This window comes from Arabidopsis lyrata (genome assembly GCF_000004255.2).
Source record: "Arabidopsis lyrata subsp. lyrata unplaced genomic scaffold ARALYscaffold_1, whole genome shotgun sequence".
Lineage (NCBI taxonomy): Eukaryota > Viridiplantae > Streptophyta > Magnoliopsida > Brassicales > Brassicaceae > Arabidopsis > Arabidopsis lyrata.
Genome location: NW_003302555.1, coordinates 13,799,355 through 13,824,959, shown reverse-complemented (window position 1 = coordinate 13,824,959; position 25,605 = coordinate 13,799,355). Strand labels below are relative to the sequence as shown.

General features: G+C 33.6%; 4 protein-coding genes across 7 annotated transcripts; 1 reads left to right on the top strand and 3 right to left on the bottom strand.

The window, feature by feature from the left end:
* Window positions 1–1,806: 1,806 nt before the first annotated feature.
* On the bottom strand, window positions 1,807–4,431 carry LOC9329702 (patellin-4). Its single transcript, XM_002890842.2, has 4 exons — window positions 4,295–4,431; window positions 2,752–3,879; window positions 2,399–2,662; window positions 1,807–2,298 (listed from the first exon to the last, which is right to left on the bottom strand). Exons 2-4 carry the CDS (start codon window positions 3,868–3,870, stop codon window positions 2,041–2,043), a joined length of 1,641 nt encoding a protein of 546 aa, XP_002890888.1. The 5' UTR covers window positions 3,871–3,879; window positions 4,295–4,431; the 3' UTR covers window positions 1,807–2,040.
* A 1,212-nt stretch (window positions 4,432–5,643) lies between these two features.
* LOC9329701 (twinkle homolog protein, chloroplastic/mitochondrial) lies at window positions 5,644–10,502 on the bottom strand. 2 transcript variants are annotated; one of them, XM_021011934.1, is made up of 20 exons: window positions 10,287–10,502; window positions 10,065–10,241; window positions 9,701–9,834; window positions 9,510–9,565; window positions 9,355–9,412; window positions 9,171–9,263; window positions 8,926–9,009; window positions 8,628–8,708; window positions 8,456–8,521; window positions 8,249–8,365; window positions 8,105–8,152; window positions 7,883–8,029; window positions 7,604–7,786; window positions 7,386–7,517; window positions 7,242–7,303; window positions 7,022–7,105; window positions 6,770–6,901; window positions 6,453–6,684; window positions 6,291–6,358; window positions 5,644–6,026 (listed from the first exon to the last, which is right to left on the bottom strand). In XM_021011934.1, the coding sequence occupies exons 1-20, from the start codon at window positions 10,387–10,389 to the stop codon at window positions 5,954–5,956; spliced, it is 2,130 nt and encodes a 709-aa protein (XP_020867593.1). In that variant the 5' UTR covers window positions 10,390–10,502; the 3' UTR covers window positions 5,644–5,953. The 2 variants fall into 2 exon arrangements, with proteins under 2 accessions (XP_020867593.1, XP_020867592.1); XM_021011933.1 differs by having other exon boundaries at window positions 10,065–10,502.
* Window positions 10,503–11,392: 890 nt separating this feature from the next.
* Window positions 11,393–12,917, top strand: LOC9326949 (transcription factor bHLH52). Its single transcript, XM_002893593.2, has 2 exons — window positions 11,393–12,478; window positions 12,564–12,917. Exons 1-2 carry the CDS (start codon window positions 11,813–11,815, stop codon window positions 12,762–12,764), a joined length of 867 nt encoding a protein of 288 aa, XP_002893639.2. The 5' UTR covers window positions 11,393–11,812; the 3' UTR covers window positions 12,765–12,917.
* A 67-nt stretch (window positions 12,918–12,984) lies between these two features.
* On the bottom strand, window positions 12,985–15,848 carry LOC9326948 (primase homolog protein). Of its 3 annotated transcripts, none has more exons than XM_021010408.1 (12): window positions 15,821–15,848; window positions 14,942–15,075; window positions 14,774–14,829; window positions 14,617–14,671; window positions 14,431–14,523; window positions 14,221–14,304; window positions 14,028–14,108; window positions 13,854–13,919; window positions 13,647–13,763; window positions 13,502–13,549; window positions 13,263–13,409; window positions 12,985–13,180 (listed from the first exon to the last, which is right to left on the bottom strand). In XM_021010408.1, the coding sequence occupies exons 1-12, from the start codon at window positions 15,831–15,833 to the stop codon at window positions 13,106–13,108; spliced, it is 969 nt and encodes a 322-aa protein (XP_020866067.1). In that variant the 5' UTR covers window positions 15,834–15,848; the 3' UTR covers window positions 12,985–13,105. The 3 variants fall into 3 exon arrangements, with proteins under 3 accessions (XP_020866067.1, XP_020866065.1, XP_020866066.1); XM_021010406.1 differs by lacking the exon at window positions 15,821–15,848 and adding an exon at window positions 15,271–15,446; XM_021010407.1 differs by lacking the exon at window positions 15,821–15,848 and adding an exon at window positions 15,280–15,446.
* Between the last annotated feature and the right edge of the window lie 9,757 nt (window positions 15,849–25,605).

The following is a 25,605-nucleotide window of genomic DNA, read 5'->3' as shown; positions in this document are numbered from 1 at the left end:
TTATGCTTAACTATTTGTGTTGTGTTTGTTGTGTTGTAGTTTTTTTTTTTTTTTTTTGTTAAAAAAAGTTGTTATAAATTTAAATGCGTCTGGGTTGTGTTGTAGTTTTTGCTGTGTTTTTAAGTTTTTTTTTCTTCTGCTCTTTGTATTTTCTTGTAATATTTTGTCAAAAACTTGCGAAAATAGTATAAATATTTAACATTGATTCCAAAAAAAAAAAATGCAACAAACGTTTTCGAAAATATTCTATACAAACAATTCTTATACAAAAATAAAAGACTTAAATGATCAAACGCAATTTGTTTCAACGAGAGATGTCGTTTTACCGTACGAAAGCAAAGATGTTGACGAACGCATTTGTAGGAGGAGAAGTGCAAATCTATCACAAGTTACAATTTTTTATATAGTAAAATCATTCATAAGAAAAAAAAAGGAAGAAGGATCAGTGCGTCTAGTCATCTATAATCCTTTTCTTTGATGATGCCATACATGCGTCGTGGTGTTGTAATCACTTGAGGAAATTCTGCAATATTAATTTTACTTAAAAACAAAAGTAGTAATCTTATGTTTTTTTTGGGCCAATGAATCGGTTCGAGCCCTAATCTTTATCCACTGATTTGCACCAATAACAACACAAAGAGTAGATTTTGTGGCACTCTTTCTTTTTGCCGCGTAGGTCCATTTAAGGTAAGTCTCACACATGCATCAGCGATGGGAACATAATAAGTAGTCTAATTAAGGATATTTTTTACATCTTTGAAATCTAACTATTGACCCTTAAGGCCATAACACAAATTTACAGTGTTTCCGAAAGCAACGTTTTCTACAATGATTAACCTTCTCACCAAACAAAACAAAAAGGTTAAATTTGTAGCTAGTACTTATCCCTTGGCCCTAAATTTTCTAATTGTTGGAATTTTCAAACAAGGGTCACTTTCTTCTACCCTGAAAAAAGTGCTCAGAATTTTATTTATTTATATTTGATAAATGATAAGTGATTGTGTATATCAAGAGTAGTTAGTTTGCTACATAATTCCTAATCTTCTACAAGACTGCAAGGTATCATTAGATTTTATTGAAGCAATGTTTTTTAAAAAGATGAGTAGTGATCTCATAAGTAATTATGTTTGGATAGAGTAATTATGTTTTTCTTAACATAATTTCTTTGAAGCAATGCATGTTTTTAAAAAGATGAGTAGTGATCTCATAAGTAATTATGTTTTTCTTAAGTAAACTATATAAGATGATGCCTTTCTTAACTTTGGAAAGAGTAAATATGTTTTTTTTTCCATCCGAATTTCAATTTTTTTTTCGGTTTTTGGGTTTATAATATGATGTCTGTTGAATCAAAATACAAAAAAAGAGTTATTATTCATTAAACCATTCCTCTTTTGGATGTTTTTGTTTTGGGGCCAATCGAGAATTATTTCAACAACTATTTTATTCTCTGTAAAACCTTTCAGAACAACCATCCATAACATATCATATTTCTTTAGTGTGTTTTTTGTGTATATATCTATAGTTATCCAAGAAACATCAACGATGAGGAAGGTAAATTTACTATTCGATAGAGAAACCATAGGTCTACTTACCAAAAAAAAGAGAAACCATAGGTCTATAAATTTTATCTTCCTCGGCGTTATAATTTTAAAATGGATCAGAGCGATGAGATGACATGTACTCTTCTCTAGTTCTCTTAATCATAAATCAAATGTGATCAAAGAAACAAATTACATAAAACGAGTGGATGGCCTCTCGATAGTCACTCTGAAAGGCCATTGGGCCATTACTCAGCCCATATAAAACTCTGAAAACATTCGAACATATTTATTTATCCATACAAATTTTAATCAAAAAATAAAAAAATCAAAGTAGAAACGGAAGAGAGAATGAAAATCTCATAACAAAGAAGCAAAAGATTGAATTTCAATGAAATAATCTCTTTCTCGCACAGATCACTCAAAAATAATAATAACACCAAACTTTTAAAATTTAGAAAAAGAATATTATATATCCAGAGACTACTTGAAAGCCTCCACTTCAGGAAGAGGATTCAGTCTTGGTTCTGTACCTGTACAGAACTCTCTTCTTCTTGCCAGAGACATTGTCAACTGTAAGAACAATCTTACCAGCCTGACTGTTCTTGAAACTGTTCCTGATTGGTCCTTCATTTGCTCCCATCTTCTTCACCTTTTGGACTATTACCGTGTAAGCTCCTTCTTCTGTTGGCACAAACTCTTCCTTGTAATTCACTTCCCATCCCAAAACCGCTATGTCCCATACCAATGTACCTTCAGTCTATGAAAACAACCACAAAAAAAAAAAAAAAACCATTATTAGAAAGATAGTGTTAACAACTTGTGAAAAAAGATAGGGTTTGGTTTCTAAGGTTATTTACCTCAGGAGCTGGGATTTCGATGGTTTCAGATGATCCAGGCTTAACAACAACTTCAGAGACAGTTTCGTTGGAGAATTCGGTATCGTCATCTGTTTTGAACCCTCCGTACTGAACTGGGAGCTCATCAGCTGGAATGTACTTGAGAAGAGTCTCTTTGACCTTAGCTGGACGAGCCACAACAAACTTGCTCTTGGTTCGTTGCGTTAAGAATGGCGAGAGGACAGCATTGATGGCGTAGAACCAGAATGGAACATTGATGAATATCTGCAGAACGAAACAAACAATGATTAGAAAAGTCAGTAGACCAAATCAATGAATCCCAAAACGAATGATGAATGAATGAATGAACTCACGTTTCTGGACACGAATTCCGGATAATTGTCCTGCAAAGTCATGATTACGTTCTTGATTCCAACCCAGAGATCTGTTCTTGACATTCCAGGAGCGTTTTTGAGATCATGGATCTGGAGAAGAGAAGTAACACCTCCTGGTTTAAGATTAAGCTTCTGGATTCCCTTCTCCATCAGCTGAAACCTCCATCTCAAGAACTTCTCTCTGTTCTTCTCTGACCCAAATGTCGTCTGGTAAACCTCCTCACTGTGGACATTGTAACAAACTGGGTGGGACTCGCGGTCCACACCGTTCATGTAAGCTGCAGAGGCAAGATCCTCCCCAAAGTCCTCTCCAAGGATCGAATCAATCTTGTGTTGCTTTCTCCATTTGAGGGTTTTCTTCAGCATCTCAAAGGCTTCATTGACTTTAAAGTCTCTTGCTCTCAAGAACTTCAAGAGGATAACGTCTGTGCTTTCAGCTCCTTTGCTTGGAAGCAATGGCACTCCCCAAAGCTCGATATCCTTATCCACTGACTCATCTTCATCCTCCACCTCGATAGTCTCAGCTTTCACTTCTTCAGTAACAACATCCTCAGTTTTCTTCTCTTCTTCTTCCTTATTGTCTTCTTCTTCTAGCTTCTCAACAACAGTCGTCACTTCTTCCTTAGGGATTACCTCCTCTGCAGCAACCACCTCAACAGTCTCATCTTTCGCTGCTTCTTCGGTAACAACAGCCTCATATTTCTTCTCTTCCTCAACCTTCTCCTCTGCTTCTTCCTCCTTCTTCTTCTCAACCTCAGCTTCTGGTTTCACCACCTCTTCCTTCTTCTCCTTAACAGGAGAGCTCTCCTTCTTCTTCGTCTTTAAGAGAGTGTTTTCAACAATAGCTTCCTCAAGCTTAGACTTGAGATCACTCAGAGCCTTTTTCTCAGATTCTTTCAAATCAGCAAAGAAATCACTCTCTTCTTTAAACGAAGCACTCTTCTCCACACCCTTAGGCTTGCTCTCATCTTCTTCAACAGCTTTGACTTCTTCCTCTTCCACAACAGATTTCACAGTAGTCTCCTCAGGAACAACAGCAGGAGCAATAACAACCTCTGACTCCACCTGTTTCTCCTCAACCTTAACTTCAGCAGTCATCTTAAAAGCCTGTAACCAAGATTATAAACAATATTTTAGTCACCAATTATAAAATCAACCAGAGTAGTAATAACCCTAAAACTAAGATCTAAAGAAACAAGCTAATTCTTCTTCCTGATTTGTAGAGATCTATACATCAAAAACGTAATTCTTGCTAAACCCTAACGATTAAACGAACTCAAACAACAAAACAAAAGGAATCCTACTCAATTTCTTGTCTCGGAACTAACCAAACTAATTCCAGGAAAAAAGATTGAAACTTTCTATTTTTTTACCTAAAAACAAGAGAAATCTAGCTCAAATACGAAGCTTTCTAAGTTTATCGATATGAAAATCGAGAAATCAAGAGAGACAATCGAATTAAAACCCAAAAAGGACTCGAATTTAACTGCTTCTAAAGAGAAGAACAAATAGAGAAACCAACCTAAAGAAGATGATAAAAATTTATCGGATTCTGGGAAAGATTCTTCCTTGGAATCTCTTTACCGAACCCTAAAGAAGATGATTCGTCTTCTTCTTCTTGTTGTGTTTTTTTTTTTCTCTTAAGGTTAAGCTGCAGCAGAGAAAGAGAGAGGAGGAACAAAGAATGGAGCTTTATGCAGAGAAGAAAAACCCTAGCCTTGAGAGGTGGTCCACACCGACTCTCAGCAACGGTCACATGATGGACCCCACCAGTAAACATAAGGAAACCAACCACAGCCGTTGGATGATCCAACCTGGCCCATATTTGCCAGCCTGGCAAATTCTCAAAATCGCAAAACAAAACAATTACTACAATTAAACAAAGATATTCTTTGAGGTCCCACGTTTCGCTTCTCATGTTCTCTCAACGGTCGTCTACGCTGATCTGTTTATCAAATTAGAGAACGACACGTGTGCTATTCGACAGAGTATGTTCGGCGCAACGGACGGATATATTCACAACCAAAGTCACTTTTTGTGTGCAATTGATTTTAATATGTTTTTCTTGTTTTGTTTGCTTTCTAATTTTATAGAGTTAAACACATAATTCTAAATTAAACCAACTTTAATATAATTAGAAAGTACCAAGTATAATGTGATAGTGGAGAAGAATCTCTTCGTTGTAACGGTTACTTAGTTGATTATATATATTTACCACCTCAAACATTTGTTCCTTAATAAATCATGATTTCATTAATCAATCGGAATTGGATATACGGTCTCTTTTATTGGTAAGTAAATATCTCTTTTAGCTGATGACAACAAGGCTAATAAAAGACACTAATCATATCTTCAAATGTTTGCATGTAAATCAGATTATTAGGTGAGTTGAATATTGGTCGGTAATTTCTAAACTTAATTGTTAATAATCATCCGTAAGTTGGACTCCTCTCAATTTGACAACCAATCATTGTGTTATTTCCTAAGCTATGTGATTAACATATCAATAGTTTTGGTCTTGGTCATATACTTTGACGCGAATAAACTATTTCCACATCTCTTCACCTATATTCCCTATATTAATTACGTCGTAATGATTATATGATCGACATTTATAGTGCACCGCCGCAACTGATTCTACTATAAAATATTTGCGTGACAATTAGATTATGCTCAAAAAATCAATTAGGTAGACAAAACACAGATAAGTAGGGCAAAACATTGGAAATAATTGAATCAATTGCAAAGAGTTTGCATAATAATAACAGATAGGTAGTTGAAGTCAACAGTTATACAGCTAATTCACCCACCAAATCAGCCGCAACGAAAGGAGTAGACAGAGACAGAGAGAATCAGAACAAATGACAGAAAGAGACAGAGCACAAAAAGATCACAGAGCTTTGCAAAAATCGAATTCAGTCACATTTTAGATCAGACCCACCAGACACAAAAGAGAAACACCACGATCCACGATACACAATTCCACATTACATAGTAGTGACATAATCTTGTTCTTTTTAACAGAGACAGTCTGTTAAAACACAAAGGTAAGAATCTCACACGAAGATCTTTTTCCTCGCTAATGCCTAATGGTACCCAAAAGGGATAAAATTTTGTTCCAAATGTTATCGGTAATGCTATGTCCACTGTGTTTGACGGTCTTTATAACTCACCAAACTGATCAGTATCGGTTGCTTGGTCTCCTCTCAGGTATCTCAGGCGTCACTGGAGAATCCGAGTACAAACCAGTTGCCCTGTCGAATAAAGATTTCATTATTGAACTAACATCCTAGAATAAAATATTGTAACTTTGAACAGAGTTTTGACACAGGTTTGGTGTTCTACGCATGAAACGCTTAGCTCTTTAATCTAAACTATGGGTACTTCGGAATAACTTCAGCTAGTTTTCGATGCCAAAGTAGCATACAAAACACTATCATAAGTTCTTGTGAAGTCTTGTTCAGTCCGTTAAGTTAGATTAGTATATAACTAAGAAGGTAATTGAAAAGTTAATGTACCTGTCATAACACAAATACGCATCACCAATTTGTCCTGCAACCTTGTTTCGTACTTTCCTCACACCAATCTGAAACATACAAAAAGGTTAGGAACTTTACACAATACGAAGGCCAATTTTCAAATAATACATTACAGATGAAGATGAAGGGATTGGTACCCACTTGCACTAGATCAAGAGGTCCAGCTTTTTCATCACGGTTTCTGTGAACTATTATACCATTGTCACATTTGTTTATAAAATGTGCGCTGCCACTAATATCGTAAAGGTTTGGTGCACCGCCGTCCCAATGTTGCAACTGTTTTGGATGAGCAACAAACCAGACATGGCAGGAGTGGTGTTGGGAAAAGCGTTTGATCTTTGTAAGCATCTGGCTAACATACTCTGTCTCCGTCCTATCACAACGAATATAAATCTTTAATAGTTCACAGAGGAAAGAGGGTAAAACTGATTGAAGTGAAAAGATTTTTCTTCACTCACTGGCGTGAAGTACGTTGATGATCGAGCTCATTGTAAGGATCTATAACAAGTCCTCGAATCCCGTACCGAAGAACAGCTGCTTTTGCACGTTCCAGAACCCATTCAATACTTGGAAGTGAATCCATCTCACATCTGATTAGTCATGAGAACCCAAACACCACCATATCATGTCCAAGGTACACAACTTTCTGGGCTTAAGGTAGTTATTTGTATCAGCGGAGAGTCGAGTTCTATAAAGGCTGAATATCTTACCTTATGAGAGAGAAGGTGTCGTTCAACCACTGTTTCCCTTCATCCAACTCCTCAACGTTCATCCGTTGGACAGATCTCCCATAACTGTTGAGAAAAAAGGGGAAACATACACACCACTTTCAAAAAGAACAAAGATAAGTACGAGGTCAGACATTACAAGAGCACCAGTTCTTGCTTTCAATTAGATATATGTGGATCTTTTCAAAGCAAAGAGGCTTACTCTGCATCAAAGAATGGTTTCTTTACATGTTTTTCCAAGAGTTTCCTGCCATGATCTCGTACCTAAAAGCAGCACAAATAAGAACAATCAGGTAAAGCTACTATAAAGCAGTTTTTCCATCCAAGGACAAGTTCAGAAACACACCTTATTCTCCATTGAACAGAGAGCAAATTTCCAGCCAACACTATGGTTAAGATTGCACAACATAGCATCAATCCATTCACTCTTTCCAGAATTAGGGATCCCTGTCACAACTGTCAACTCCCCTGGCACAACCTGAACAGGAGCAAATTGAATATATCACATTAGTTGATGAGCCTACAACAATATTTAAAAATAAAGAACATGACTGCAACGCTTACACTATAGAAGTTGTCCAAATTTTTCCACCCTGTTGAAACACCATACTCGTGCCCATGTGTTCTATGATAGTAGGCATCAATTTCATCAAAGAAATCTTTGAAGGGGAATAATCCTCGTATAGGATATGGCTCAGCATTTAGAATAGCTTCCTTGAGTAAATGAGGTCCCTTAGACATAAGCACCTAAGAAAATCGTCCAAGTAAGGAATCATTGTGGTCATTTAAACCAAGGTAAACACAAAAGCAGTTTCATTAAATTTACATATAATCTAATCTGACCTCGTTTGCATCTTTGAAATGTTCATCCTCACTTTTCTCCGGCCACTTAACACGCCAACATCTTTCTTTGCCCAAACGCCGTGCAATTTCTTCCGCCAGAGCTTGACCAGGTCCATCTCCATCAGTAGCAATAACAATTCGAGACGCCTACGAATAAAGACCATATTATACCTAGATTCTTGGAATATTGACATTCAAACCAAATAGTAAATTATCACACACCTTTTTTAGATAGTCATTGCAATTCCATAGAAATTTATACTTCGTGTCCTAGCTTCACCGAACAGTAAAATGCTTAAGGAATCAAATAAAAGAGAATGGAAAAAAAAAGAGATATAAAGTTGAAACCTAAAAGACCAGGCAAACCTTGTCCTCAGATGGGGTTTCCTTTGAAGAAACCGACGCTGGAGCTCCATCAGGAACAGACACACAATTGCGAAAACCAGCCTCTTCCATTGCAAGTTTATCTATTTCCCCTTCAACCTAATGTTTAATTTTCCTCAAAGAATTAAAATAATGCTCTTCACAGTTTAGTTTCATACGATAATTTAAAGGAGATAGCGGCAGACATACTATAATGATTTCAGATGTTTTTTCTATGTCATCAAGACCATATAAGATCCTCCGTGTATTCCTTTCCTGAAGGAAAGTCAAAGAAAAAAGCATGTAAGAGAAGAGTCGTAATAGAAAGCTCGAGAGAGTTGTTCATGTCTGATATTGAGAAGGGAATTTGTATGATGTGAACCTGAAAGAACCTCTTAGTTAGAGACCGGTACTTGCAACTAACAAGCTCCCCTCTTTGCCAATAAGTAAACGCAATAACAATCTGCCGCATTAAATGTAGCAAAAAATTAGAGATGAGAAAGCATATACCAACAGAGTCGGACACACAGGACTAGAACCAATCATGTAACTAGATAAATCAGGATTTCTAAACTGCAATCAAGACGGAACAGCGAGTGAGAAGTAACATCTCCTTTAGAATCTGAGGACAGCAAAAAATCTTGAAAAATAACCAATTCAGAAGAATACTCGTAAGCTACCTCGTCACCTATTCTTTTCTGCATAACCCGATTTCTCTCGAGTGTTTTCCGTGAAATTGCTCTTGCAGCGAAATAATCTTGAATCTGAAACATAACCAAGAACACAATAAAATTTATCAAACTCATATAAGTACAACGAAATGAAGAATTCACAAAGTTCAGTCATTTTCTGAGGAAAGCAGTAGACACAGAAGAAAGAAAAAAAATAAGTATGTCAAAAGAAACATATGAAAGAAGACAACAACCTCATCACAGAGCGGTTCTAGCTCTATACCCTCCACCGTAATTTTTCTTTCAACCTTCTCTATAGGATCAGCAGATGCCAACCTACCATCCGCCTGCAAACAGGAATGAGGGTAAGTTGAAAATATAATCAAGCTTTACTTCCTAAAATGTTGGTTGTACTCGTACTCAACAATCGCAACTCACCCGTACTCCACCTTTTAACCCACACTTCCCCCTGAAGCAATTCCATGTAGCTGATGAACTACAAATAAGAAAATAAAACGGCATGATTAACTACAGTGTCATGAACAGCAAGTTCAAAACCAAAACTTATTATATGAGATAATAAGATAACATACCCATCAGGGGCTATGAAAAGAGACAAGCTTTTTTCTCCAGAGTTTCCACCTTCACACTGATGTACCCACAAGAACAATGGACAATCTAAATTAGCCTTTTTCAAGACACTCAACATTAATGAAAGCAACATCCACATAGTACTTAAGTCTTGGCAAATAAATAAGTATGTGAGGAAGACTGAGATTGATACCGTCGGACATATCAAGCCACTAGACTGTCCTGGGGGGCAGTTTTCAGCATCAATTCCTTGTTCCGCCAATTTACGCCTCAAAGTCACTAATCTAGATAGAACAGCCCTCTTGTCTGCTTCTTCTTCAGTGTCAACTACAAAGCAGAAAATGCTGAGGAAATTCATCAAACAGTTCCATTACTATATCTTGTTGTATTGCAAGCAGCTATCAACTAAATTGCATACACATGGAAACACAAGAGGACTCAATAACAAGAAGCATGAAAACATAGTAAAACTACAAAAGAGGAGCAATAAGAACAGAACCAAAATCCCCTAAATGACTAAAAATGAAACCCCTAATTCAAACATATACAGAACATACCAGGAGTTGGGACTCTGGAGATTGAATTGTAAGATGATAAACCATTGGTCCTTTGGTAGTAAGGACTGTTTTTGGACACAGGTCTCGAAGCCAGAACCGGACGAAATCGTCTTGAAACGGAAGATACTTGTCTACTTGAAGAATAAGAAGGAGAAATACTAGAAGAAGAAGAAGAAGAAGAAGAAGAAGAAGAAGAAGAAGAAGGGTATGCGGCAAAAGAAGGAAGAAGACAAAATTCGAGGAATTGCTTCGAACCCATGAGCACAGACATCGAGCAAGAGAGTTTCCGCAGATGGGTTTGTGGTAAACGAAGCAAAAATCGCATCTCGAAGTATCGATTGAGTAAAAAATCTTCAGCAACTATCCATTCATAGTGGTTGCTCAAGGGTTTTAGGGGTTCTTCTTCTTCTTCTTTCCCTCCTCTGTATCTGTGTCTTATGGAGGAAGACGAAGGAAGATTTTGATTTCGCTCTCTTTGAGATAAATGGGCTTAGATGCGAAAAGGCCCATTAACTGTTGGTTTAGGTCTATTGCATTTATTTCGACCCATTATTTCCTTAAGAAAAATCTTGGCGACAAAGTCAAAGCGAATGTGACACGTGGAAGAGGGATTGGGCCTGGCCCATTTGTAATTAGTGGGGATAGAAAACTTGGCGGCAAAGTCAAAGAGAGAACAACGTGGAACCACCAATCTCAACTTTTTTAGCCGCTAAAACTGTAGGACCGAGTCAATCGCGCCACCGAGAAAAGAAAAAACGCTAAATAAATATGCCGGTTTATTTTTCTTAAGTCCTTAAAAAAAATACAGTTAAAATAAATGTAATAGCCCCCAATATATATTATTAGTATATAATATTAAGATCTAATTTACATAAAGAACTTTAAATGTTGTTGATTTAATGAATTTTAAAATATGTTTTTACGAATTCATACTACTAAACATAAGTTTATGGGAATAAACCAAATGTGGTTTGTGAATTACATTTTTTTATGGGACTAGATAACTATTCTTCATTAGAAAGTAGGGTCTGATTTCTATCGTAGATTCAAGTGTGAAATGTGGTGTATGGTATAATTTAAAGCATTATCGAGTTTTATATTAATTTTTTTGTTTATATTTCGTGAAATTCCACGAATAATAAAGTTATTGGACGAATTAAAATTGTTTGGGCTGATTGGTAGTAGGGCTTTAGAGGCTGTAGAACTCTTAACTTTATTTAAAAGTTTTTTTTAGTTCCTAATCTAGTGATCTTTGAAGGATTGATGAAATGAACAAAAATAACGTCAAGGTAATATAATTACAAACAGGCCCAAAAGTAATTAATTAGTACATATTTCTTGAAAATAATTAAGAAAAAGAAAGGAAACGAGGCCTAGTATTTAGGAGGTAGTTAAGCTAAAAAAACCCACTATAACCCCTCCTTAATCCTCGCCAAAACCCTAACTTCTATCTCTCTCTTTCATATTTATTCCGTGACGGTTAAGTTATAAGTTACAAAACTTACTACTACCTGAAGTCTTACTTCACTCAAAGAAACAAAAGACAGAATCTTTTGCTTCTCTCATATATCTTCTCTTGTCCTTTCCTTCTTTTCTGCGTTTACTCTCTCTAAGCTTAATTAGCAACAGTTAAAGCTAAATTAAGTCATAATTAACGATTTACTCAAAACCTCCCCATCTGTAACTGCTCCTGATTGCTTCACATTCTTCATTTGCTAAAACACAGATTCATCATCTCTTTCCTAATTATGGACTGCTTAAGCTACTTCTCCAACTCCGATGTAATCCAGCTTCAGGATTGCTTTATCCCTGATGTGGATATGATTATCCCTGAAAACGACACGTTCTTCTTCCAAGCACAACCGCAACATCAGCCATTGTATCACGACGAAGCTCTTTCACCGTCTCTCTTCAGGTTTGATCACTTTGATCATTTCTACGATTCGTTTCTTCCACCTCAAGAAATCTTTCTCCCTATCCCTAAGACCCAAGTCTTCAATGAGTCACAGGACTTAGATTCCTTCTTCCACACGCCTAAACACCAAAACCTCATAAACTCCAGCTTCCATTTCAACACTCACGACCCTTTTTCCCCGAGACCTAACTCTAACCTCTGTGATTCTTACATCACCGAAGCTGCTAACATTTCCGAGTTTCGAGTTCCTGATTTCTCATCGACGTTCAAGGTTGGGTGGACTGAACAAGGCGACACCAAGAAGCGAGAGCTATCTGCTCAGAGCATCGCAGCACGAAAAAGGAGAAGAAGAATCACAGAGAAGACTCAAGAGCTTGCGAAACTAATTCCTGGAAGTCAGAAACACAACACTGCCGAAATGTTCCATGCCGCAGCTAAATACGTCAAGTTCTTGCAGGCTCAAACTGAGATTCTCCAGCTGAAGCAGAGCAAAATACAGGTATAAGATAAACTCTAAATCCTATTTAATCCCCGCAGAATTTTCCTTCAGTTTATTTTATGCGATACTTGTTTAAAATATGCAGACTCGGGATAGTTCAAAGGTGGGAAGAGAAATACAGTTTTTGCTTGCCTCTCAAGAAATCCAGGAGAAGCTATCGACAGAAGAAGTGTGTGTGGTTCCAAGGGAAATGGTTCAAGTCCTGAAAGCCGAAGAATGCATCTTGAGAAACCCTAAGCTTTCTCGAGACATCAATAAGTTGTTGTCAACAAATCTGACTAATTAGATTTAATTCTATCCAGATGCTCGTATGTCCAAATCCTTAAATTTGTCTTATGTTGTGTCTGTTTCTAATTTGTTCATTGTATTAGTTTTCTATAATAGCTAGAGTTTAGCCATTAGTTAATTGTCTTCTTAACTAATGTAAAAAATCCGCTTGTTTTATCCAAAAGTGCTATGTACTCTGTTTCACCTAGAAAGTTGAATTGAATTATTTTCTTGGTTAATAATTAAAATTTAGAATGTGTATTATATATGCAAAAAAAAAGTGAAAAATTATACAGTTAATGCTAGTTCCGAAAAATTAATAAGACAAATATGCAAAAAAGAAGATGAAATCAACACACTTCATGACTTCAAAGGGTATGGCTCAGCATTTAGAATAGCTTCCTTGAGTAATTGAGGTCCCTTAGACATAAGCACCTAAGAAACCAAATAAGATATCATTTAAACCAGAGTAATCACCAAAAGAAATTTCATAATTTCACATGTAATCGAATCTGACCTCGTTTGCATCTTTGAAATGTTCATCCTCACTTTTCTTCGGCCATTTGACAAGCCAACATCTTTCTTTCCCCAATCGCCGTGCAAGTTCTTCCGCCAGAGCTTGACCAGGTACATCTCCGTCAGTAGCAAGAACAATCCGAGACACCTATTGGAGTAAAAACCATTTTATACCATGATTCTTGGAATATTGACATTCAAACAATCAAACATCAAACCAAATAATAAGTGATCACATACCTTGTTTAGATAGTCATTGCAATTCCATATGTACTTAAACGCCGTGTCCTAGGTTCACAGTACAGTAAAATGCTTAAGCAATCAAATAAGAGAGAATGGAAAAAAGAGATATAAAGTATGAAACCTAGAAGAAGACCGAGCAAACCTTGGATTCAGATGGGATTTCCTTTGAAGAAACCGTCACTGGAGCTCCATCAGCAACAGACACACAATTGAGAAAACCAGCCTCTTCCATTGCAAGTTTATCTATTTCCCCTTCAACCTAAAGTTTAATTTTCCTCAAAGAATTAAGATACTGCTCTTCACAGTTTAGTTTCGTACGATAATTTAAAGGAGATGACGGCAGACATACTATAATGATTTCAGATGCTTTTTCTATGTCATCAAGACCATATAAGATCTTCCGTGTATTCCTTTCCTGAAGGAAAAATCAAAGAAAAAAGTATGTAAGAGAACAGTCGTAACAAAAAGCTCGAGATAGTTGTTCACATCTGCTATGTAAGGGACTTTGTATGATGATGTGAACCTGAGAGAACTTCTTAGTTAGAGACCGGTACTTGCAACTCACAAGCTCCCCTCTTTGCCAATACGCAAAAGCAAGCATAATCTGCCGCATTAAATGTAGCAAGAAATTAGAAACACAGGACCAGAACCAAGTCGAACTTTCTAAAAATTGTTCTTTAAAACATAATCAATTCAGAAGAATACTCGTAAGCTACCTCGTCACCTATTCTTTTCTGCATAACCCGATTTCTCTCGAGTGTTTTCACTGAAATCGCTCTTGCAGCGAAAAAATCTTGAATCTGAAGCATAACCAAGAATACAATAAATATGATCAAACTCATATAACTACAAAGAAATAAAAAAATTCACAAAGTTCAGTCATTTTCTGAAGAAAGCAGTAGACACAGAAGAAAGAAGACAACAACCTCATCACAGAGTGGTTGTAGCTTTATACCCTCCACAGTAATTTTTCTTTCAACCTTCTCCATTGGATCTTTAGATACCAACTTACCATCCACCTGCAAACAGGAACGAGGATAAGTTCAAAATACAATAAAGTTTTTTACTTTATAAAATGTTGGTCGTTCTCATACTCAACCGTCGCAACTCACCTGTACTACACCTTTTAAACCACACTTCCTCCTGCAACTCCACTTAGCTGACGAACTACAGAATTAGAAATTTAAAAGAAATGATCATTAACTACAGTCTCATGAACAACAAGTTCAAAACCAAAACTTTATTATATGAGATAATAAGATAACATACCCATCAGGGTATATGTAAAGAGTCAAGTTTTTTTCTCCAGAGTCTCCACCTTCACACTAATGTACCCAAGTAATCTAAAATTAGCCTTTTTCAAGATGATTCCCAAAAGAAAGAGCAAACATGTAAGAAAGCAACATATAAGCATGTGAGGAAGACTGAGATTGATACCGTTGGACATATCAAGCCACTACGTTGTCCTGGGGGACAATTTTGAACATCGATTCCTTGTTCCGCCAATTTTCGCAACAATGTCACTAATTTAGATAGAACAGCTCTCTTGCCTGCTTCATCTTCATGACCAACTACAAAACAGAACATGCAGGGGAAATTCATCAAACAGCTCCATTACTATAACGAAATTGCATACAAATGGAAACACAAGAGGACTCAATAACAAAAGCATTAAACTGCAAACATAAGAGGACTCAAGAAGCCTAAGTTGACTAAAAGTGAAACCCCAAATTCAAACATATCCAGAAAATCGGAAGATGAAAAACCATTGCTACTTTGGTGAAAAGGGCCGTTTTTTGACATGGGTCTCGAGGCCAAAACCGGACGCGATCTTCTAGAAACGGAAGATTGCTCAAAAGGGTTTTAGGGATTCTTCCTCTCTCCCTCTGTCTCTGTGTCTTATGGCGGAAGGAGAAGAAGAAAGAAACAATCGGAGATTTTGATTTCGTCCGCTTTCAGATAAAGGCCTCTATATAAAAAGGCCCATTAATAGAAAACTTTTTGAGGTTAAAGGAAAAAAAAAAACGAAGACTTGGCGACAAAGTTAAAAAAGAGTGACACGTGGAAAGAGGAAGCGCGTCTTTTAGTTTGGGCTTGGCCCATTTAGTGATTAGTGTCGGTTAGAAAACTTGGCGTCCAAGTCAAAGACGGAGTACTCAGATTCGATCACATCAACAACCAAAAACCCCACAAAATACAGTATGACAGAAATTCTTAATTTGAAAACCTAAAGATAATATGAAAGTAGTTTCCGATTCCATAAAACTTGAAGTCTATGTAAGTTTTTGATGAATGATAACAAAACTTGAGGCGTACCTAATGAATTCATATCTTTGGGTATGAATTTGAGATCAGGAACTCTGAATAGCTTTTCAATAATTTTAACTCTGCAGAGAATTATATATTTTAGTATTTTTGGTTAGGGGTTGTTTTGAGAACTATAAACGTCTATTTATATTGAGATTAATTTCTAGTTCGGTTTTTCATCGTATTAAGAATTATTAAGTGTACTTACATGTAATTTATTTTATACCAAAGTAAATACATAAATTTTGATTTAACTAAATAAGAACCCTAATACATTAATTAATATATGTGTAACTCCCAAATAATTTTTACATAATAAACATGCGTGTGGTGGCATGCCATTGCCAATTAACTATTTAAGGCCCAAAGCATAAATTTGCAAAGACTTTGGATTTGATTTCTCTGTCAACTAAAGTTACACATGGACCATTTTGTATCTTTGGTTTGACCCGTACTTTTTAATTTGATGTGCGGGTTAAACGATAAACTTATCCACTTAACAAGTACGTATGTACACTGATATTTTATAGGTACTGGAAATTTTGAACAGGTCAAAATGAGTAACGGGTACGCATATTCCAAGTAAGATTATACACCCTAATTAATTAATGATTTTTTTACGTTTAGCTGTCACATATTAAAGAAACGAAACACTAAACTATTATAGTGTTGACGTAATTACTATGCAGGTCAAAAATAATAATTTAATCAATGATAATGATAGACGTTAAGCTTATCCCATCCTTTGTATCCATGTCGTAAACCATGATCACTGGTCATAGTTATTTGACGATTTAACTTTTTGTGTGTGAAATTAATTTGTCTTGACTCTTAACTCTTAACTATTTGCAAACCATCGTTTTCATAAATGCATGGTCTCTTCTCTTTAATTGATTTGAGGTAACAAAGAAACTACTCTAAAAAGCTTAATGATGGGACTTGCCCACTAAATTTATCATATTAGTTCTTACGTCTATTTTACATTTCTATACGTGGACTATGCATATAGTACGGTCAAACCAAGGTAACTTTATTATATTAGTTTATATAATAATCCAAATTCGCTAATAAGGAAATGTTTACGGCGAGTCGGCGACGGAGGTTAGAAACAACACACTTGACTATTGAGAAGGTGGTGGTGCGATGCGGGATTGGGAACGATGACATTACACATAGAAAACTGATTAGCAATTAAGATTTGGATTAGAGAGTGTGGATTACTTTTTATCTAAAATGTTTCGAATAATTTAACCGTCTAAAAACAAATCAAGTTTGAAAAACCTTTTTTTTTTCCTGGTAAAAAGTTTGAAAACCTTAAATGCTTATCTATATATACATTTTTGAATGACTTTTAGCAAATAAATCCTGGAGTTGGACCTTATTTACGGATGAATGCCATTGGCATTAATTATTTAAATTTGAAAAATATTAATTAAAGATATTACCAATACGATTTCGAGAATCATAAATTCATATCTTCCTTAATTTTCTGAATCATTAATGTGATAATCTTTAGGAAATATTTCTCTGTAAAAAAAAAAATCCACATTAATGAAGGCATTAAAATCGACACTAACAATTAAATTATTTAGATGTTCAATTATTTTAAGATTCTTATATCTTATTTGATATTTTTTTTTTAATATCTCATTCTTTAATTACTGCGTTTAGAATTTATTGGTTGTTACCTATTTTTTGGTGAAATTTATTGGTTGTTACTTAATAAATGATTTGTTACCTATTAATATCTAATTTAAAGGATTTGTTTTCTTTTATTATTAATAAATGAATAACATGTATAGAAATAAAAGATTTTTTTTGCGACTCCATAATAAAAATATTAAACTCTTATTTTCTACATTTCTTACACATAATATCCTCTTATTCAATAACAAAAAATATATATTACATATTTTTAAAAATATTTATAATATTTAAATTATATAAAAAATTTGTAATATTAATATTATTTCAAATCTATACAAATTTAATATATGTGTATATATATCTTATGGGAACCATTTAAAAGAAATTTTTAAATTGACTTGAATTATATAGCTTTTAAATAAAAGTATTATTAAAAAGAAAAATAACTAAATAATGTTTAATTACACGGGACGGGTAATATGATGGGACGGGTTTGGGTTGATATTTATAAAAGATCGTATACCACGGGTGAAATCCTAAAATTAACAATCAAAATAATCTATCAAACAAATTACATTTTGATTTTTTTAAGAAAATATAGCCCCGCGGTGTACCGCGGGTTAAAATCTAGTTATTGTTATTTTCTCTTCTTTTGTTGGGTTTGAGAGTGCTTACTTCTTTTTCAATGATCAATGTAACGGTTTTGACCACACTTAGATATTTTTAATATATTAGAAACTAGATGGAACCGCCCTAAATTTCTTTTTTATACTTTACCTTTTTCGTATAAAAATCTTTTTAAAGAAATATAATGGAAAAAAAAAACTATACGAAATGATCAAATTTGAGACGGGTGTTGATGTTGTGAAGACCGAGTTTTAGAAGCTGTTGAGATAAAGCGAAGTAGTTCATGTACCAATCGTTGTACTAGTCCAGAATAGTACAAAGGTGATTCAGGAAATAGAGGTGAGGAAACTAATGAGGTGAAGCTGGAAAGGACAAAATAGGAACCAATAGGTGGTTGCAAAGCTGGAAGCTTGAAGAAGAGTTTCATTGAAGATGCAATCTCTGATGGAGTTCTTGTACTAAGTCAAAGTACTTCAAGAAGTAGTCCAAGAGAATAGAGCAACGTGGAGCATGATTATGGAAATTAGCAGAGTCATTCTATAGTGGTTTGCAGTGAAGTCTAGAAGCTTAGAGAAGATTGTAGAAGACTGAAGAGTTTCCTTTTCATAAGAGGAAAAGAAAACATGAAGACAAAGGATAATTTCCTAATCTTTAAAGAAAAAGAAAATATCTATTCCTATTGGTGTTAGAATAGGAAATCGGCTTGTTGTACAGCCACGGCCTATTTAGTATAAATAGGGTGCTTAGGCTTTAGAAAAGTCTGAGCAAAAAAGAGCAAGAGAATTCTTAGACATTAAGGTTATGGGGTTTCTTGTAAGAAAGCATAATGCTTAAGGGGACTAAGGGGTTTGTCTTGAGAGAGTTCTTGATCGGGTAGTGATCTAAGAACGAGAGATTGAGAGAATAGAAAATAGTTTAACGAGGACCTTGTAAACGTATTTTCTATTAATCAAAAGAGTTTTTGAAGAAACCTGTGTCTTAGTTTGTGACTCAGTTCCTGACTCAGTTTCTGTCTTATATCGTGAACTAGTTCTCAAGTACTTAATAGCTCTTGTACTTTCAACGGGATTTGAAACCAACATTGTTATAGTCTATTTCACAGTTGTAAATTTATCAAAACATATATCTAAATACATTTCCATTAAAAACATGTGTCTAATTAAATTTATTATTTATCATTAATTATGATAAAATTAGATCAAACATCTATGTGACATACAACCAAAAAGGTTATAATTTAGTTATGCTGAAGATGAAAACAAATTCACAAAAAGTTCCTACAATCAGTTTGAAAAATACTAAAAAGCAAGAATAGTGTGAGCACAAAACAAAATTTTTGAAAAATATAGGTACTTGAAGTTACAATACATTAATCTTTTTTCTTCAATATTAATCATGCAAGAAAAATGTATTATTTTCTAAAAGTAAATAATAATAGTTGGCTTTCTTATCAAAAAAAAAAAAATAGTTGGCAATAAAATGTTAGGACTATTCTTTTCCCCTCTCGTCAAATCAAAACAATTTATTTAGGAAACAAAGAGTTGTGATGAAGGTTTCTTTCTATCAATCAGACTAGATGGGCGATTTGACTTGACCTAAAGTCACTATTTCCATTATATTCTCACACTCTCTCAAAATGGTAGTACTCATTACCATTTTTTCTACTATTTCTATTTATATAAATCTCTAAAATTTTGTTACAAAATCTAAACATAATTAATAGTTGACAAAATAATATTTGGTGGCCACAACGGATCCAACAAAACTCGTACTCTTTACATTAGTTCACCCATTAGTTAAAGCATTTTCAGATGATGGAAGTTAAGACCATTTTTAGGGTCTCTCATTTAAAGACACCCTTCATATTTTAATAATTATAGTAATATGGAAAGAGATACCCAAATTAAAATATGCAATGTAGATGCTCATATATTATTAACTTATACAACTATAATGCTATTAATGCACTTCATCTATGCCAATTCAAATCATGTCTGGAAAGGACCACTAATTGCAATTTCTTTTATTTTTTGTTATGAAGTATTAAAGTCATCTTTAAAGTTAGAACCCAAGAGTATTTCTATTGGGGTATCTCAATTAGATACCCCCACGAAAATCATAATATAAGAAGAAAATATAGGAGAAAAAAGGTGAAAATGGTTATGAAATGAGAATCCATGATCTTTTCATAAATAAAAAATTAGTTAACTAACTAAAATTTATTTAAATTATTATTTTATGGTTAAGATACTCTTATGTCACTATAATCAATGGGGATACTCTAAGTCACTATAATCCCTATATTACTTGTGTAAATTCTGTAATACAATACGTACTTCTTATAGATTTCTCATAATTAGTATTTCTTCCGTTCTTTAATAAGTATGTTTTAAGCTTCTAATTTTGTTCTTAAATAGATGATGTTTTCAATTTCAATGTAAAATTAATTATTTTTTTATTAGTTTTGACGATTTATATTCTGTAGATTATTTTTATTGGTTGATTACATAATAAATGATGTTTTAGTTTAGAAATAAATAAAAAATAAATAATTTTTTAATTTATGTGTATTGTCTTAAAATATTATTTATAAAATAACGGAGTAGCATATGGATTTTAATTTTGAAACACTGGTAAGAGAAAAAGACAAAGATGGAATTAAAGTTGATACGCACATCTGCTGGATCGATCGCGTAAATAACGCGGGACAACATATTGATAAAGGCTGCTCTGAGCCTCTGACACTCTCATGGATCATTTCATATAATTCAGTTATAATAAAATAATGTTATATATATATATATATATATATATATTTGTGTATTGATCAAAACCAAAAATTAAATACGTGTATGTGAAACGTGCTGCTTTCTTCGTCTTTTTTTTTTTTTTTTTCCTTTTCGTTTACTTTGATATTATGCTTTTTTTTTTTCATTTTATGCTTAGTTTAACCAAAGACATAAAGGGAAGTTAACGTTTGAATCCAATTGATATAAGAGAAGTAATAGATATATCCATGAGATTTCTCATGGCATGACCGATCAAATAATAATTATATAAGTAACTCATAGAATTACCAAACAAAAATCACGGAATAATGAATCTCACATATATCTCATACGTGAAATATATATGGTATACGAAAAGAATATGACAATGAAATTGTGATGAAATAATCAGTTAGTTACATATCATTCATAAAAATAAGAGTATAATTATCTATTAGTTACATACTAATTGTATATACATTTCGGAGAGCTTCTGTTTTTTTTTTTTTTAACTTTTAAATTACGGTACGTAAGAAAATAATTAATTTTTTAGTAATTTGATGGTTTTACAGGAACACTGCAATATTTTAAATTTTAATAGCAGTGTAGCGATAAAACAAAACAAAATTCTGCGACATGCTATTAACAAAATAAATAAATAGTGTACAAACAGAGGTATAGAATAAATAAATAGTGACAGTTTCACAAAGTATAGAATAACACCATAAAACGACAAATTAAAAACAACATTTGTATGACTATTAAGCTCTTTGCCTTTTGGGAATATAATATAATTTGAATGGGATTCTAAATCAAAATTCCTCATTAAGAAAGCCGTGAAACTAGGGCTTTTCTCCCTGCCTTTCAAGATCTCCCACATGCACTGTCTGATTGAGAAATTAATCTTACACATTTTACATATATAGATAGATAGATCCAAAATAATTCATCAGCGATCCAATCCAATAATAGGCTCATATAGCAACATCCTAAACAAGATAATTGCTTAGAATAAAAATGTTTGTTAAATCTGTATTTTAGTGGAAAAATTCATGTGAAAATTTAACCAAATGGTCTTGATTTTTTTCGGAGAGTTTCAACACCCTTCGGCTGATGGTTTTTTTCTTTCAAAACAATTACACCAAACTCTATATTGAGCATAATTCACGACCGGGTAAAATTCGGAATTTAACCTGCATCCTGGATAATAAAAAGTTTGCTTATTAGTAGACGAGTTCCTCATCCTACGTTCATCGATTATTTCTAATATGCAAAGGTAAAGTTTTCTGCTGAAAAGATAAATATACCATCTGAACGATACAAACAATCATTACAAATTTTGAAGTATTAAAGATAAACCTAAATACATCGATACAAACTTGTGTGGGAATAAAAGCTAATTTTGCTAGATAGCTTCTTTTTTTTTTACAAGGACAATAACCGATAGCAAATAAATTTTTTAATAGTTTTGTTTAAGTCTAAAACCTTTAGGGTCTGACTAGTTAAATAAATAGAAGAAAAAAGTGGAGGAAGTGAGAGAATATTTTTTTGTCCAATATTAAGTAGGAAGAAGTTTTCTTTCGAAACAAAAAAATTTCCTTTGATAACAAAATTTAAAGTTGTGGGCCGAGGAAAAAGTAGAGGAAGAAATTTTTCTTTAACAAGTTTAACGAGTTAGAGCAATATCAATGGTTAAATCCTTAAACAGATTCTTAAATATTTTTTAATCATAAATAATAATAACTAGATTTTCACCCGTGGTGTACCGTGGAGCTATAATTTTTTTAGAAATCAGAACGATTTGGTTTCTAAAATTTGTGATTTTATAAATCATATCGATTTTATATTATATATAAAAGTTTGCAAATTGTATCATTTTAATACATTTATATTTTATAGTTTATAAGTATCATTAAGTAACGGTATGCTACATGACAATTTTTGTTTTCTACAATCATAACTAAATCACGCTGAATCGATATGTTTAATATTGATGCTGTTAAAATAATAAAATGAGGATTTAACCCGTATTAAAATGGCGGGTTAGTAAAATTTGAAGTTTTTATTGTTGTTGATTTCGTCCCGCCATATAACTTTGTCTCATAATATAACACGTCTAGTGTTATTTTAAAATTTTATAGGTTTAAATATTCATAATATTCTAAATTTTTTTATTTTAGATATATCAATTACAATATTTTACATTTTATAAACTTAAAATTTACAATATCCGGTAAAATTCAACAGTTTAACTAAAAAAAAATGAATTAAACATATTTGAATGCTTATTAAACAACAATCAAGATTGCCTTTTTGAATATTCAGCATTTATTCGAATGATTGAAATTTTAAAACAGAAAACGAAAAAAGGTGTGTGGGTTTTTTTAAGTTAGGGTATTCCATCATTAATGTAGTTCATATTACCAAATCGTTCTGTTTTTCCGCTTTTCTGTGTTTTGATAACAAAATTTAAAGTTGTGGGCCCAAGAAAAAGTAGAGGAAGAAATTTTTCTTTAACAAGTTTAACGAGTCAGAACAATATCAATGGTTGAATCCTTAAACGGATTCTTAAATATTTTTTAATCATAAATAATAATAACTAGATTTTCACCGGTGGTGTACCGCGGGGCTATAATTTTTTTTAGAAATCAGAACGATTTGGTTTCTAAAATTTGTGAATTTATAAATCATATCGATTTTATATTATATATAAAAGTTTGCAAATTGTATCATTTTAATACATTTATATTTTATAGTTTACAATTATCATTAAGTAACGGTATGCTACATGACAATTTTTGATTCTACAATTGTTGGTACCGGATCCCGCAAGGGGTCCATTTTACATGTTGGAGAACCATCACTTTACAAAATCCAAGGAGCCCTATCTTGCAAAAGGGGTGGTCAAACTTTGACATTAATTTGTAGTTTAATTCATGAATTAATGGTCATGGTCAAAGGAGTAAACTTGTCATTCAAGTTTAGGAGTTAATTGCCAAAATTGGAGTTATTTAGTGGAGTTAATTCTGAAATTAATGGCCAAGTAAAGACATCCTAGAAGGAAGGAAGAGGCTATAAAAGAGAAGTGAAGACTCCAAGAAAGAGAGACTTATATTCTTGGACACAAGATTCATCCTCTATATTTCTCACTATTATTTTCTCCACAAACTTATACGATCTATTCAACCCATCTTTGTGCTTGTCTAATGAGAGCTTTGTCCCATCTTCAACAATGATGTTACCAACCCTGGGGGGTTCGGGTTCAACAACAATCATAACTAAATCACGCTGAATCGATATGTTTAATATCGATGCTGTTAAAATAATAAAATGAGGATTTAACCCGTATTAAAATGGCGGGTTAATAAAATTTAAAGTTTTTATTGTTGTTGATTTCGTCCCGCCATATAACTTTGTCTCCTAATATAACACGTCTAGTGTTATTTTAAAAATTTTATAGGTTTAAATATTCATAATATTCTAAATTTTTTTAGGGGGACTCACAAAAATGCCCCCTTTTTAATACCCCTTTTCAAAAATACCCCCTCCCTAATAGCTTCCCTGAAATTGACTATTTTACCCTTAATGAGTAACCAAATTGACCAATTGAGGAACCAAATTGAAGAAGAGAAAACTGGGGAACGACGAACAAAAATCTCGGCGTCTCTCGTCACTTTCACAGCCGACGAACAAAAGGTGATGAGATCTTAGATCCGTCGATATCTTCATCTTAGATCCGTCGAGTTCAATCGAGTTCAATCGACGAGGATCAATCGATTCTGTAATCAAAAATCTGTGACTCATCCCAATCTGCATCAATTAGGTTCGAATCGCTTCTGAAATCTGAACCGTTTAGATCCAAAAGTTCATCGATTTCGTCTTCAAATCTGAATTGATTAATTAAGAGCTTCGATTCTGTGTTTATCTATTTTCTCGAATTTGTTTTGCTTGAAAATTATAATTCGTGTTACCTTTAAAAACTTTCTAAAACCATTGTAAAAATTTCTTCTTCATCTTCTCACTGTATTTATGTTCTTCAGTAACTATTGTACACTATTAGTGAAATAATTTTGATTTACCGTGTTTTTTGTGAAGATTGTAAACCTTTAAAAAATATTATAAAACCATGAAGAACTTTATAAATACCTTGTGAACTATCATAAAGATACATATGTTTAACATTATAATACATTATCTTTTTTATCAGGTCGTAATGATTGAGTTGAATTGCATATCTGGTGTTTGGAAACTGAAAAATAACAATTGTTGGGATTTTAAATTTGATGTTGAAAGAGGAGGGTCTCTTACTTTTATCAATGAGGATACGTGTTTCACTGATTTGTGTGCTGTTGTTATAGAAGATTTTGGAATTGATGTCGGTATTAATATAGTGAAACTCAGTTATTCATTACCCTCTACAAAAGACATGCCTCCTATGTATATTAGAAATGATAGGCAAGTGCAAGCATTTATGAAAAAGCTTGCGGAATTCAGAGGCGGTATTCAGCTATGTGTAACTGTTGAGAAGGTATTTTACCAACATTCAATTTTGTAAACTGGTTTAACAAATTTGTAAACAGTTTTAATTATCTTTACAGGGGAAAACAAGCAGTAATCCAATGATGGGGACAAGCAACATCTCAATTAGTAGTGAGAGCAATACAGATCCTTATTCTACATATCAAGTCATGAATGAGGTAAAACAGTAAAGAAACCTTGTAAATTAGTAAAGAAATCATTAAAATAGCTTGT

What these genes read in the sequence shown, in the direction of transcription:
- LOC9329702 (XM_002890842.2), bottom strand. Translation starts at nt 3,870, where the DNA reads ATGACTGCTGAAGTTAAGGTTGAGGAGAAACAGGTGGAGTCAGAGGTT. An exon ending in CGGAATTCGTGTCCAGAAAC is followed by an intron (nt 2,663 to 2,751) that starts GTGAGTTCATTC and finishes TTCGTTCTGCAG; the next exon opens with ATATTCATCAATGTTCCATT. An exon ending in TCGAAATCCCAGCTCCTGAG is followed by an intron (nt 2,299 to 2,398) that starts GTAAATAACCTT and finishes TTGTTTTCATAG; the next exon opens with ACTGAAGGTACATTGGTATG.
- LOC9329701 (XM_021011933.1), bottom strand. Translation starts at nt 10,389, where the DNA reads ATGCGATTTTTGCTTCGTTTACCACAAACCCATCTGCGGAAACTCTCT. An exon ending in GTGGCTTGATATGTCCGACG is followed by an intron (nt 9,566 to 9,700) that starts GTATCAATCTCA and finishes TGGGTACATCAG; the next exon opens with TGTGAAGGTGGAAACTCTGG. An exon ending in GACCTCTTGATCTAGTGCAA is followed by an intron (nt 6,359 to 6,452) that starts GTGGGTACCAAT and finishes TGTATGTTTCAG; the next exon opens with ATTGGTGTGAGGAAAGTACG.
- LOC9326949 (XM_002893593.2), top strand. Translation starts at nt 11,813, where the DNA reads ATGGACTGCTTAAGCTACTTCTCCAACTCCGATGTAATCCAGCTTCAG. An exon ending in TGAAGCAGAGCAAAATACAG is followed by an intron (nt 12,479 to 12,563) that starts GTATAAGATAAA and finishes TAAAATATGCAG; the next exon opens with ACTCGGGATAGTTCAAAGGT.
- LOC9326948 (XM_021010406.1), bottom strand. Translation starts at nt 15,307, where the DNA reads ATGTCAAAAAACGGCCCTTTTCACCAAAGTAGCAATG. An exon ending in GTGGCTTGATATGTCCAACG is followed by an intron (nt 14,830 to 14,941) that starts GTATCAATCTCA and finishes TGGGTACATTAG; the next exon opens with TGTGAAGGTGGAGACTCTGG. An exon ending in TAACTAAGAAGTTCTCTCAG is followed by an intron (nt 13,920 to 14,027) that starts GTTCACATCATC and finishes TTTTTCCTTCAG; the next exon opens with GAAAGGAATACACGGAAGAT.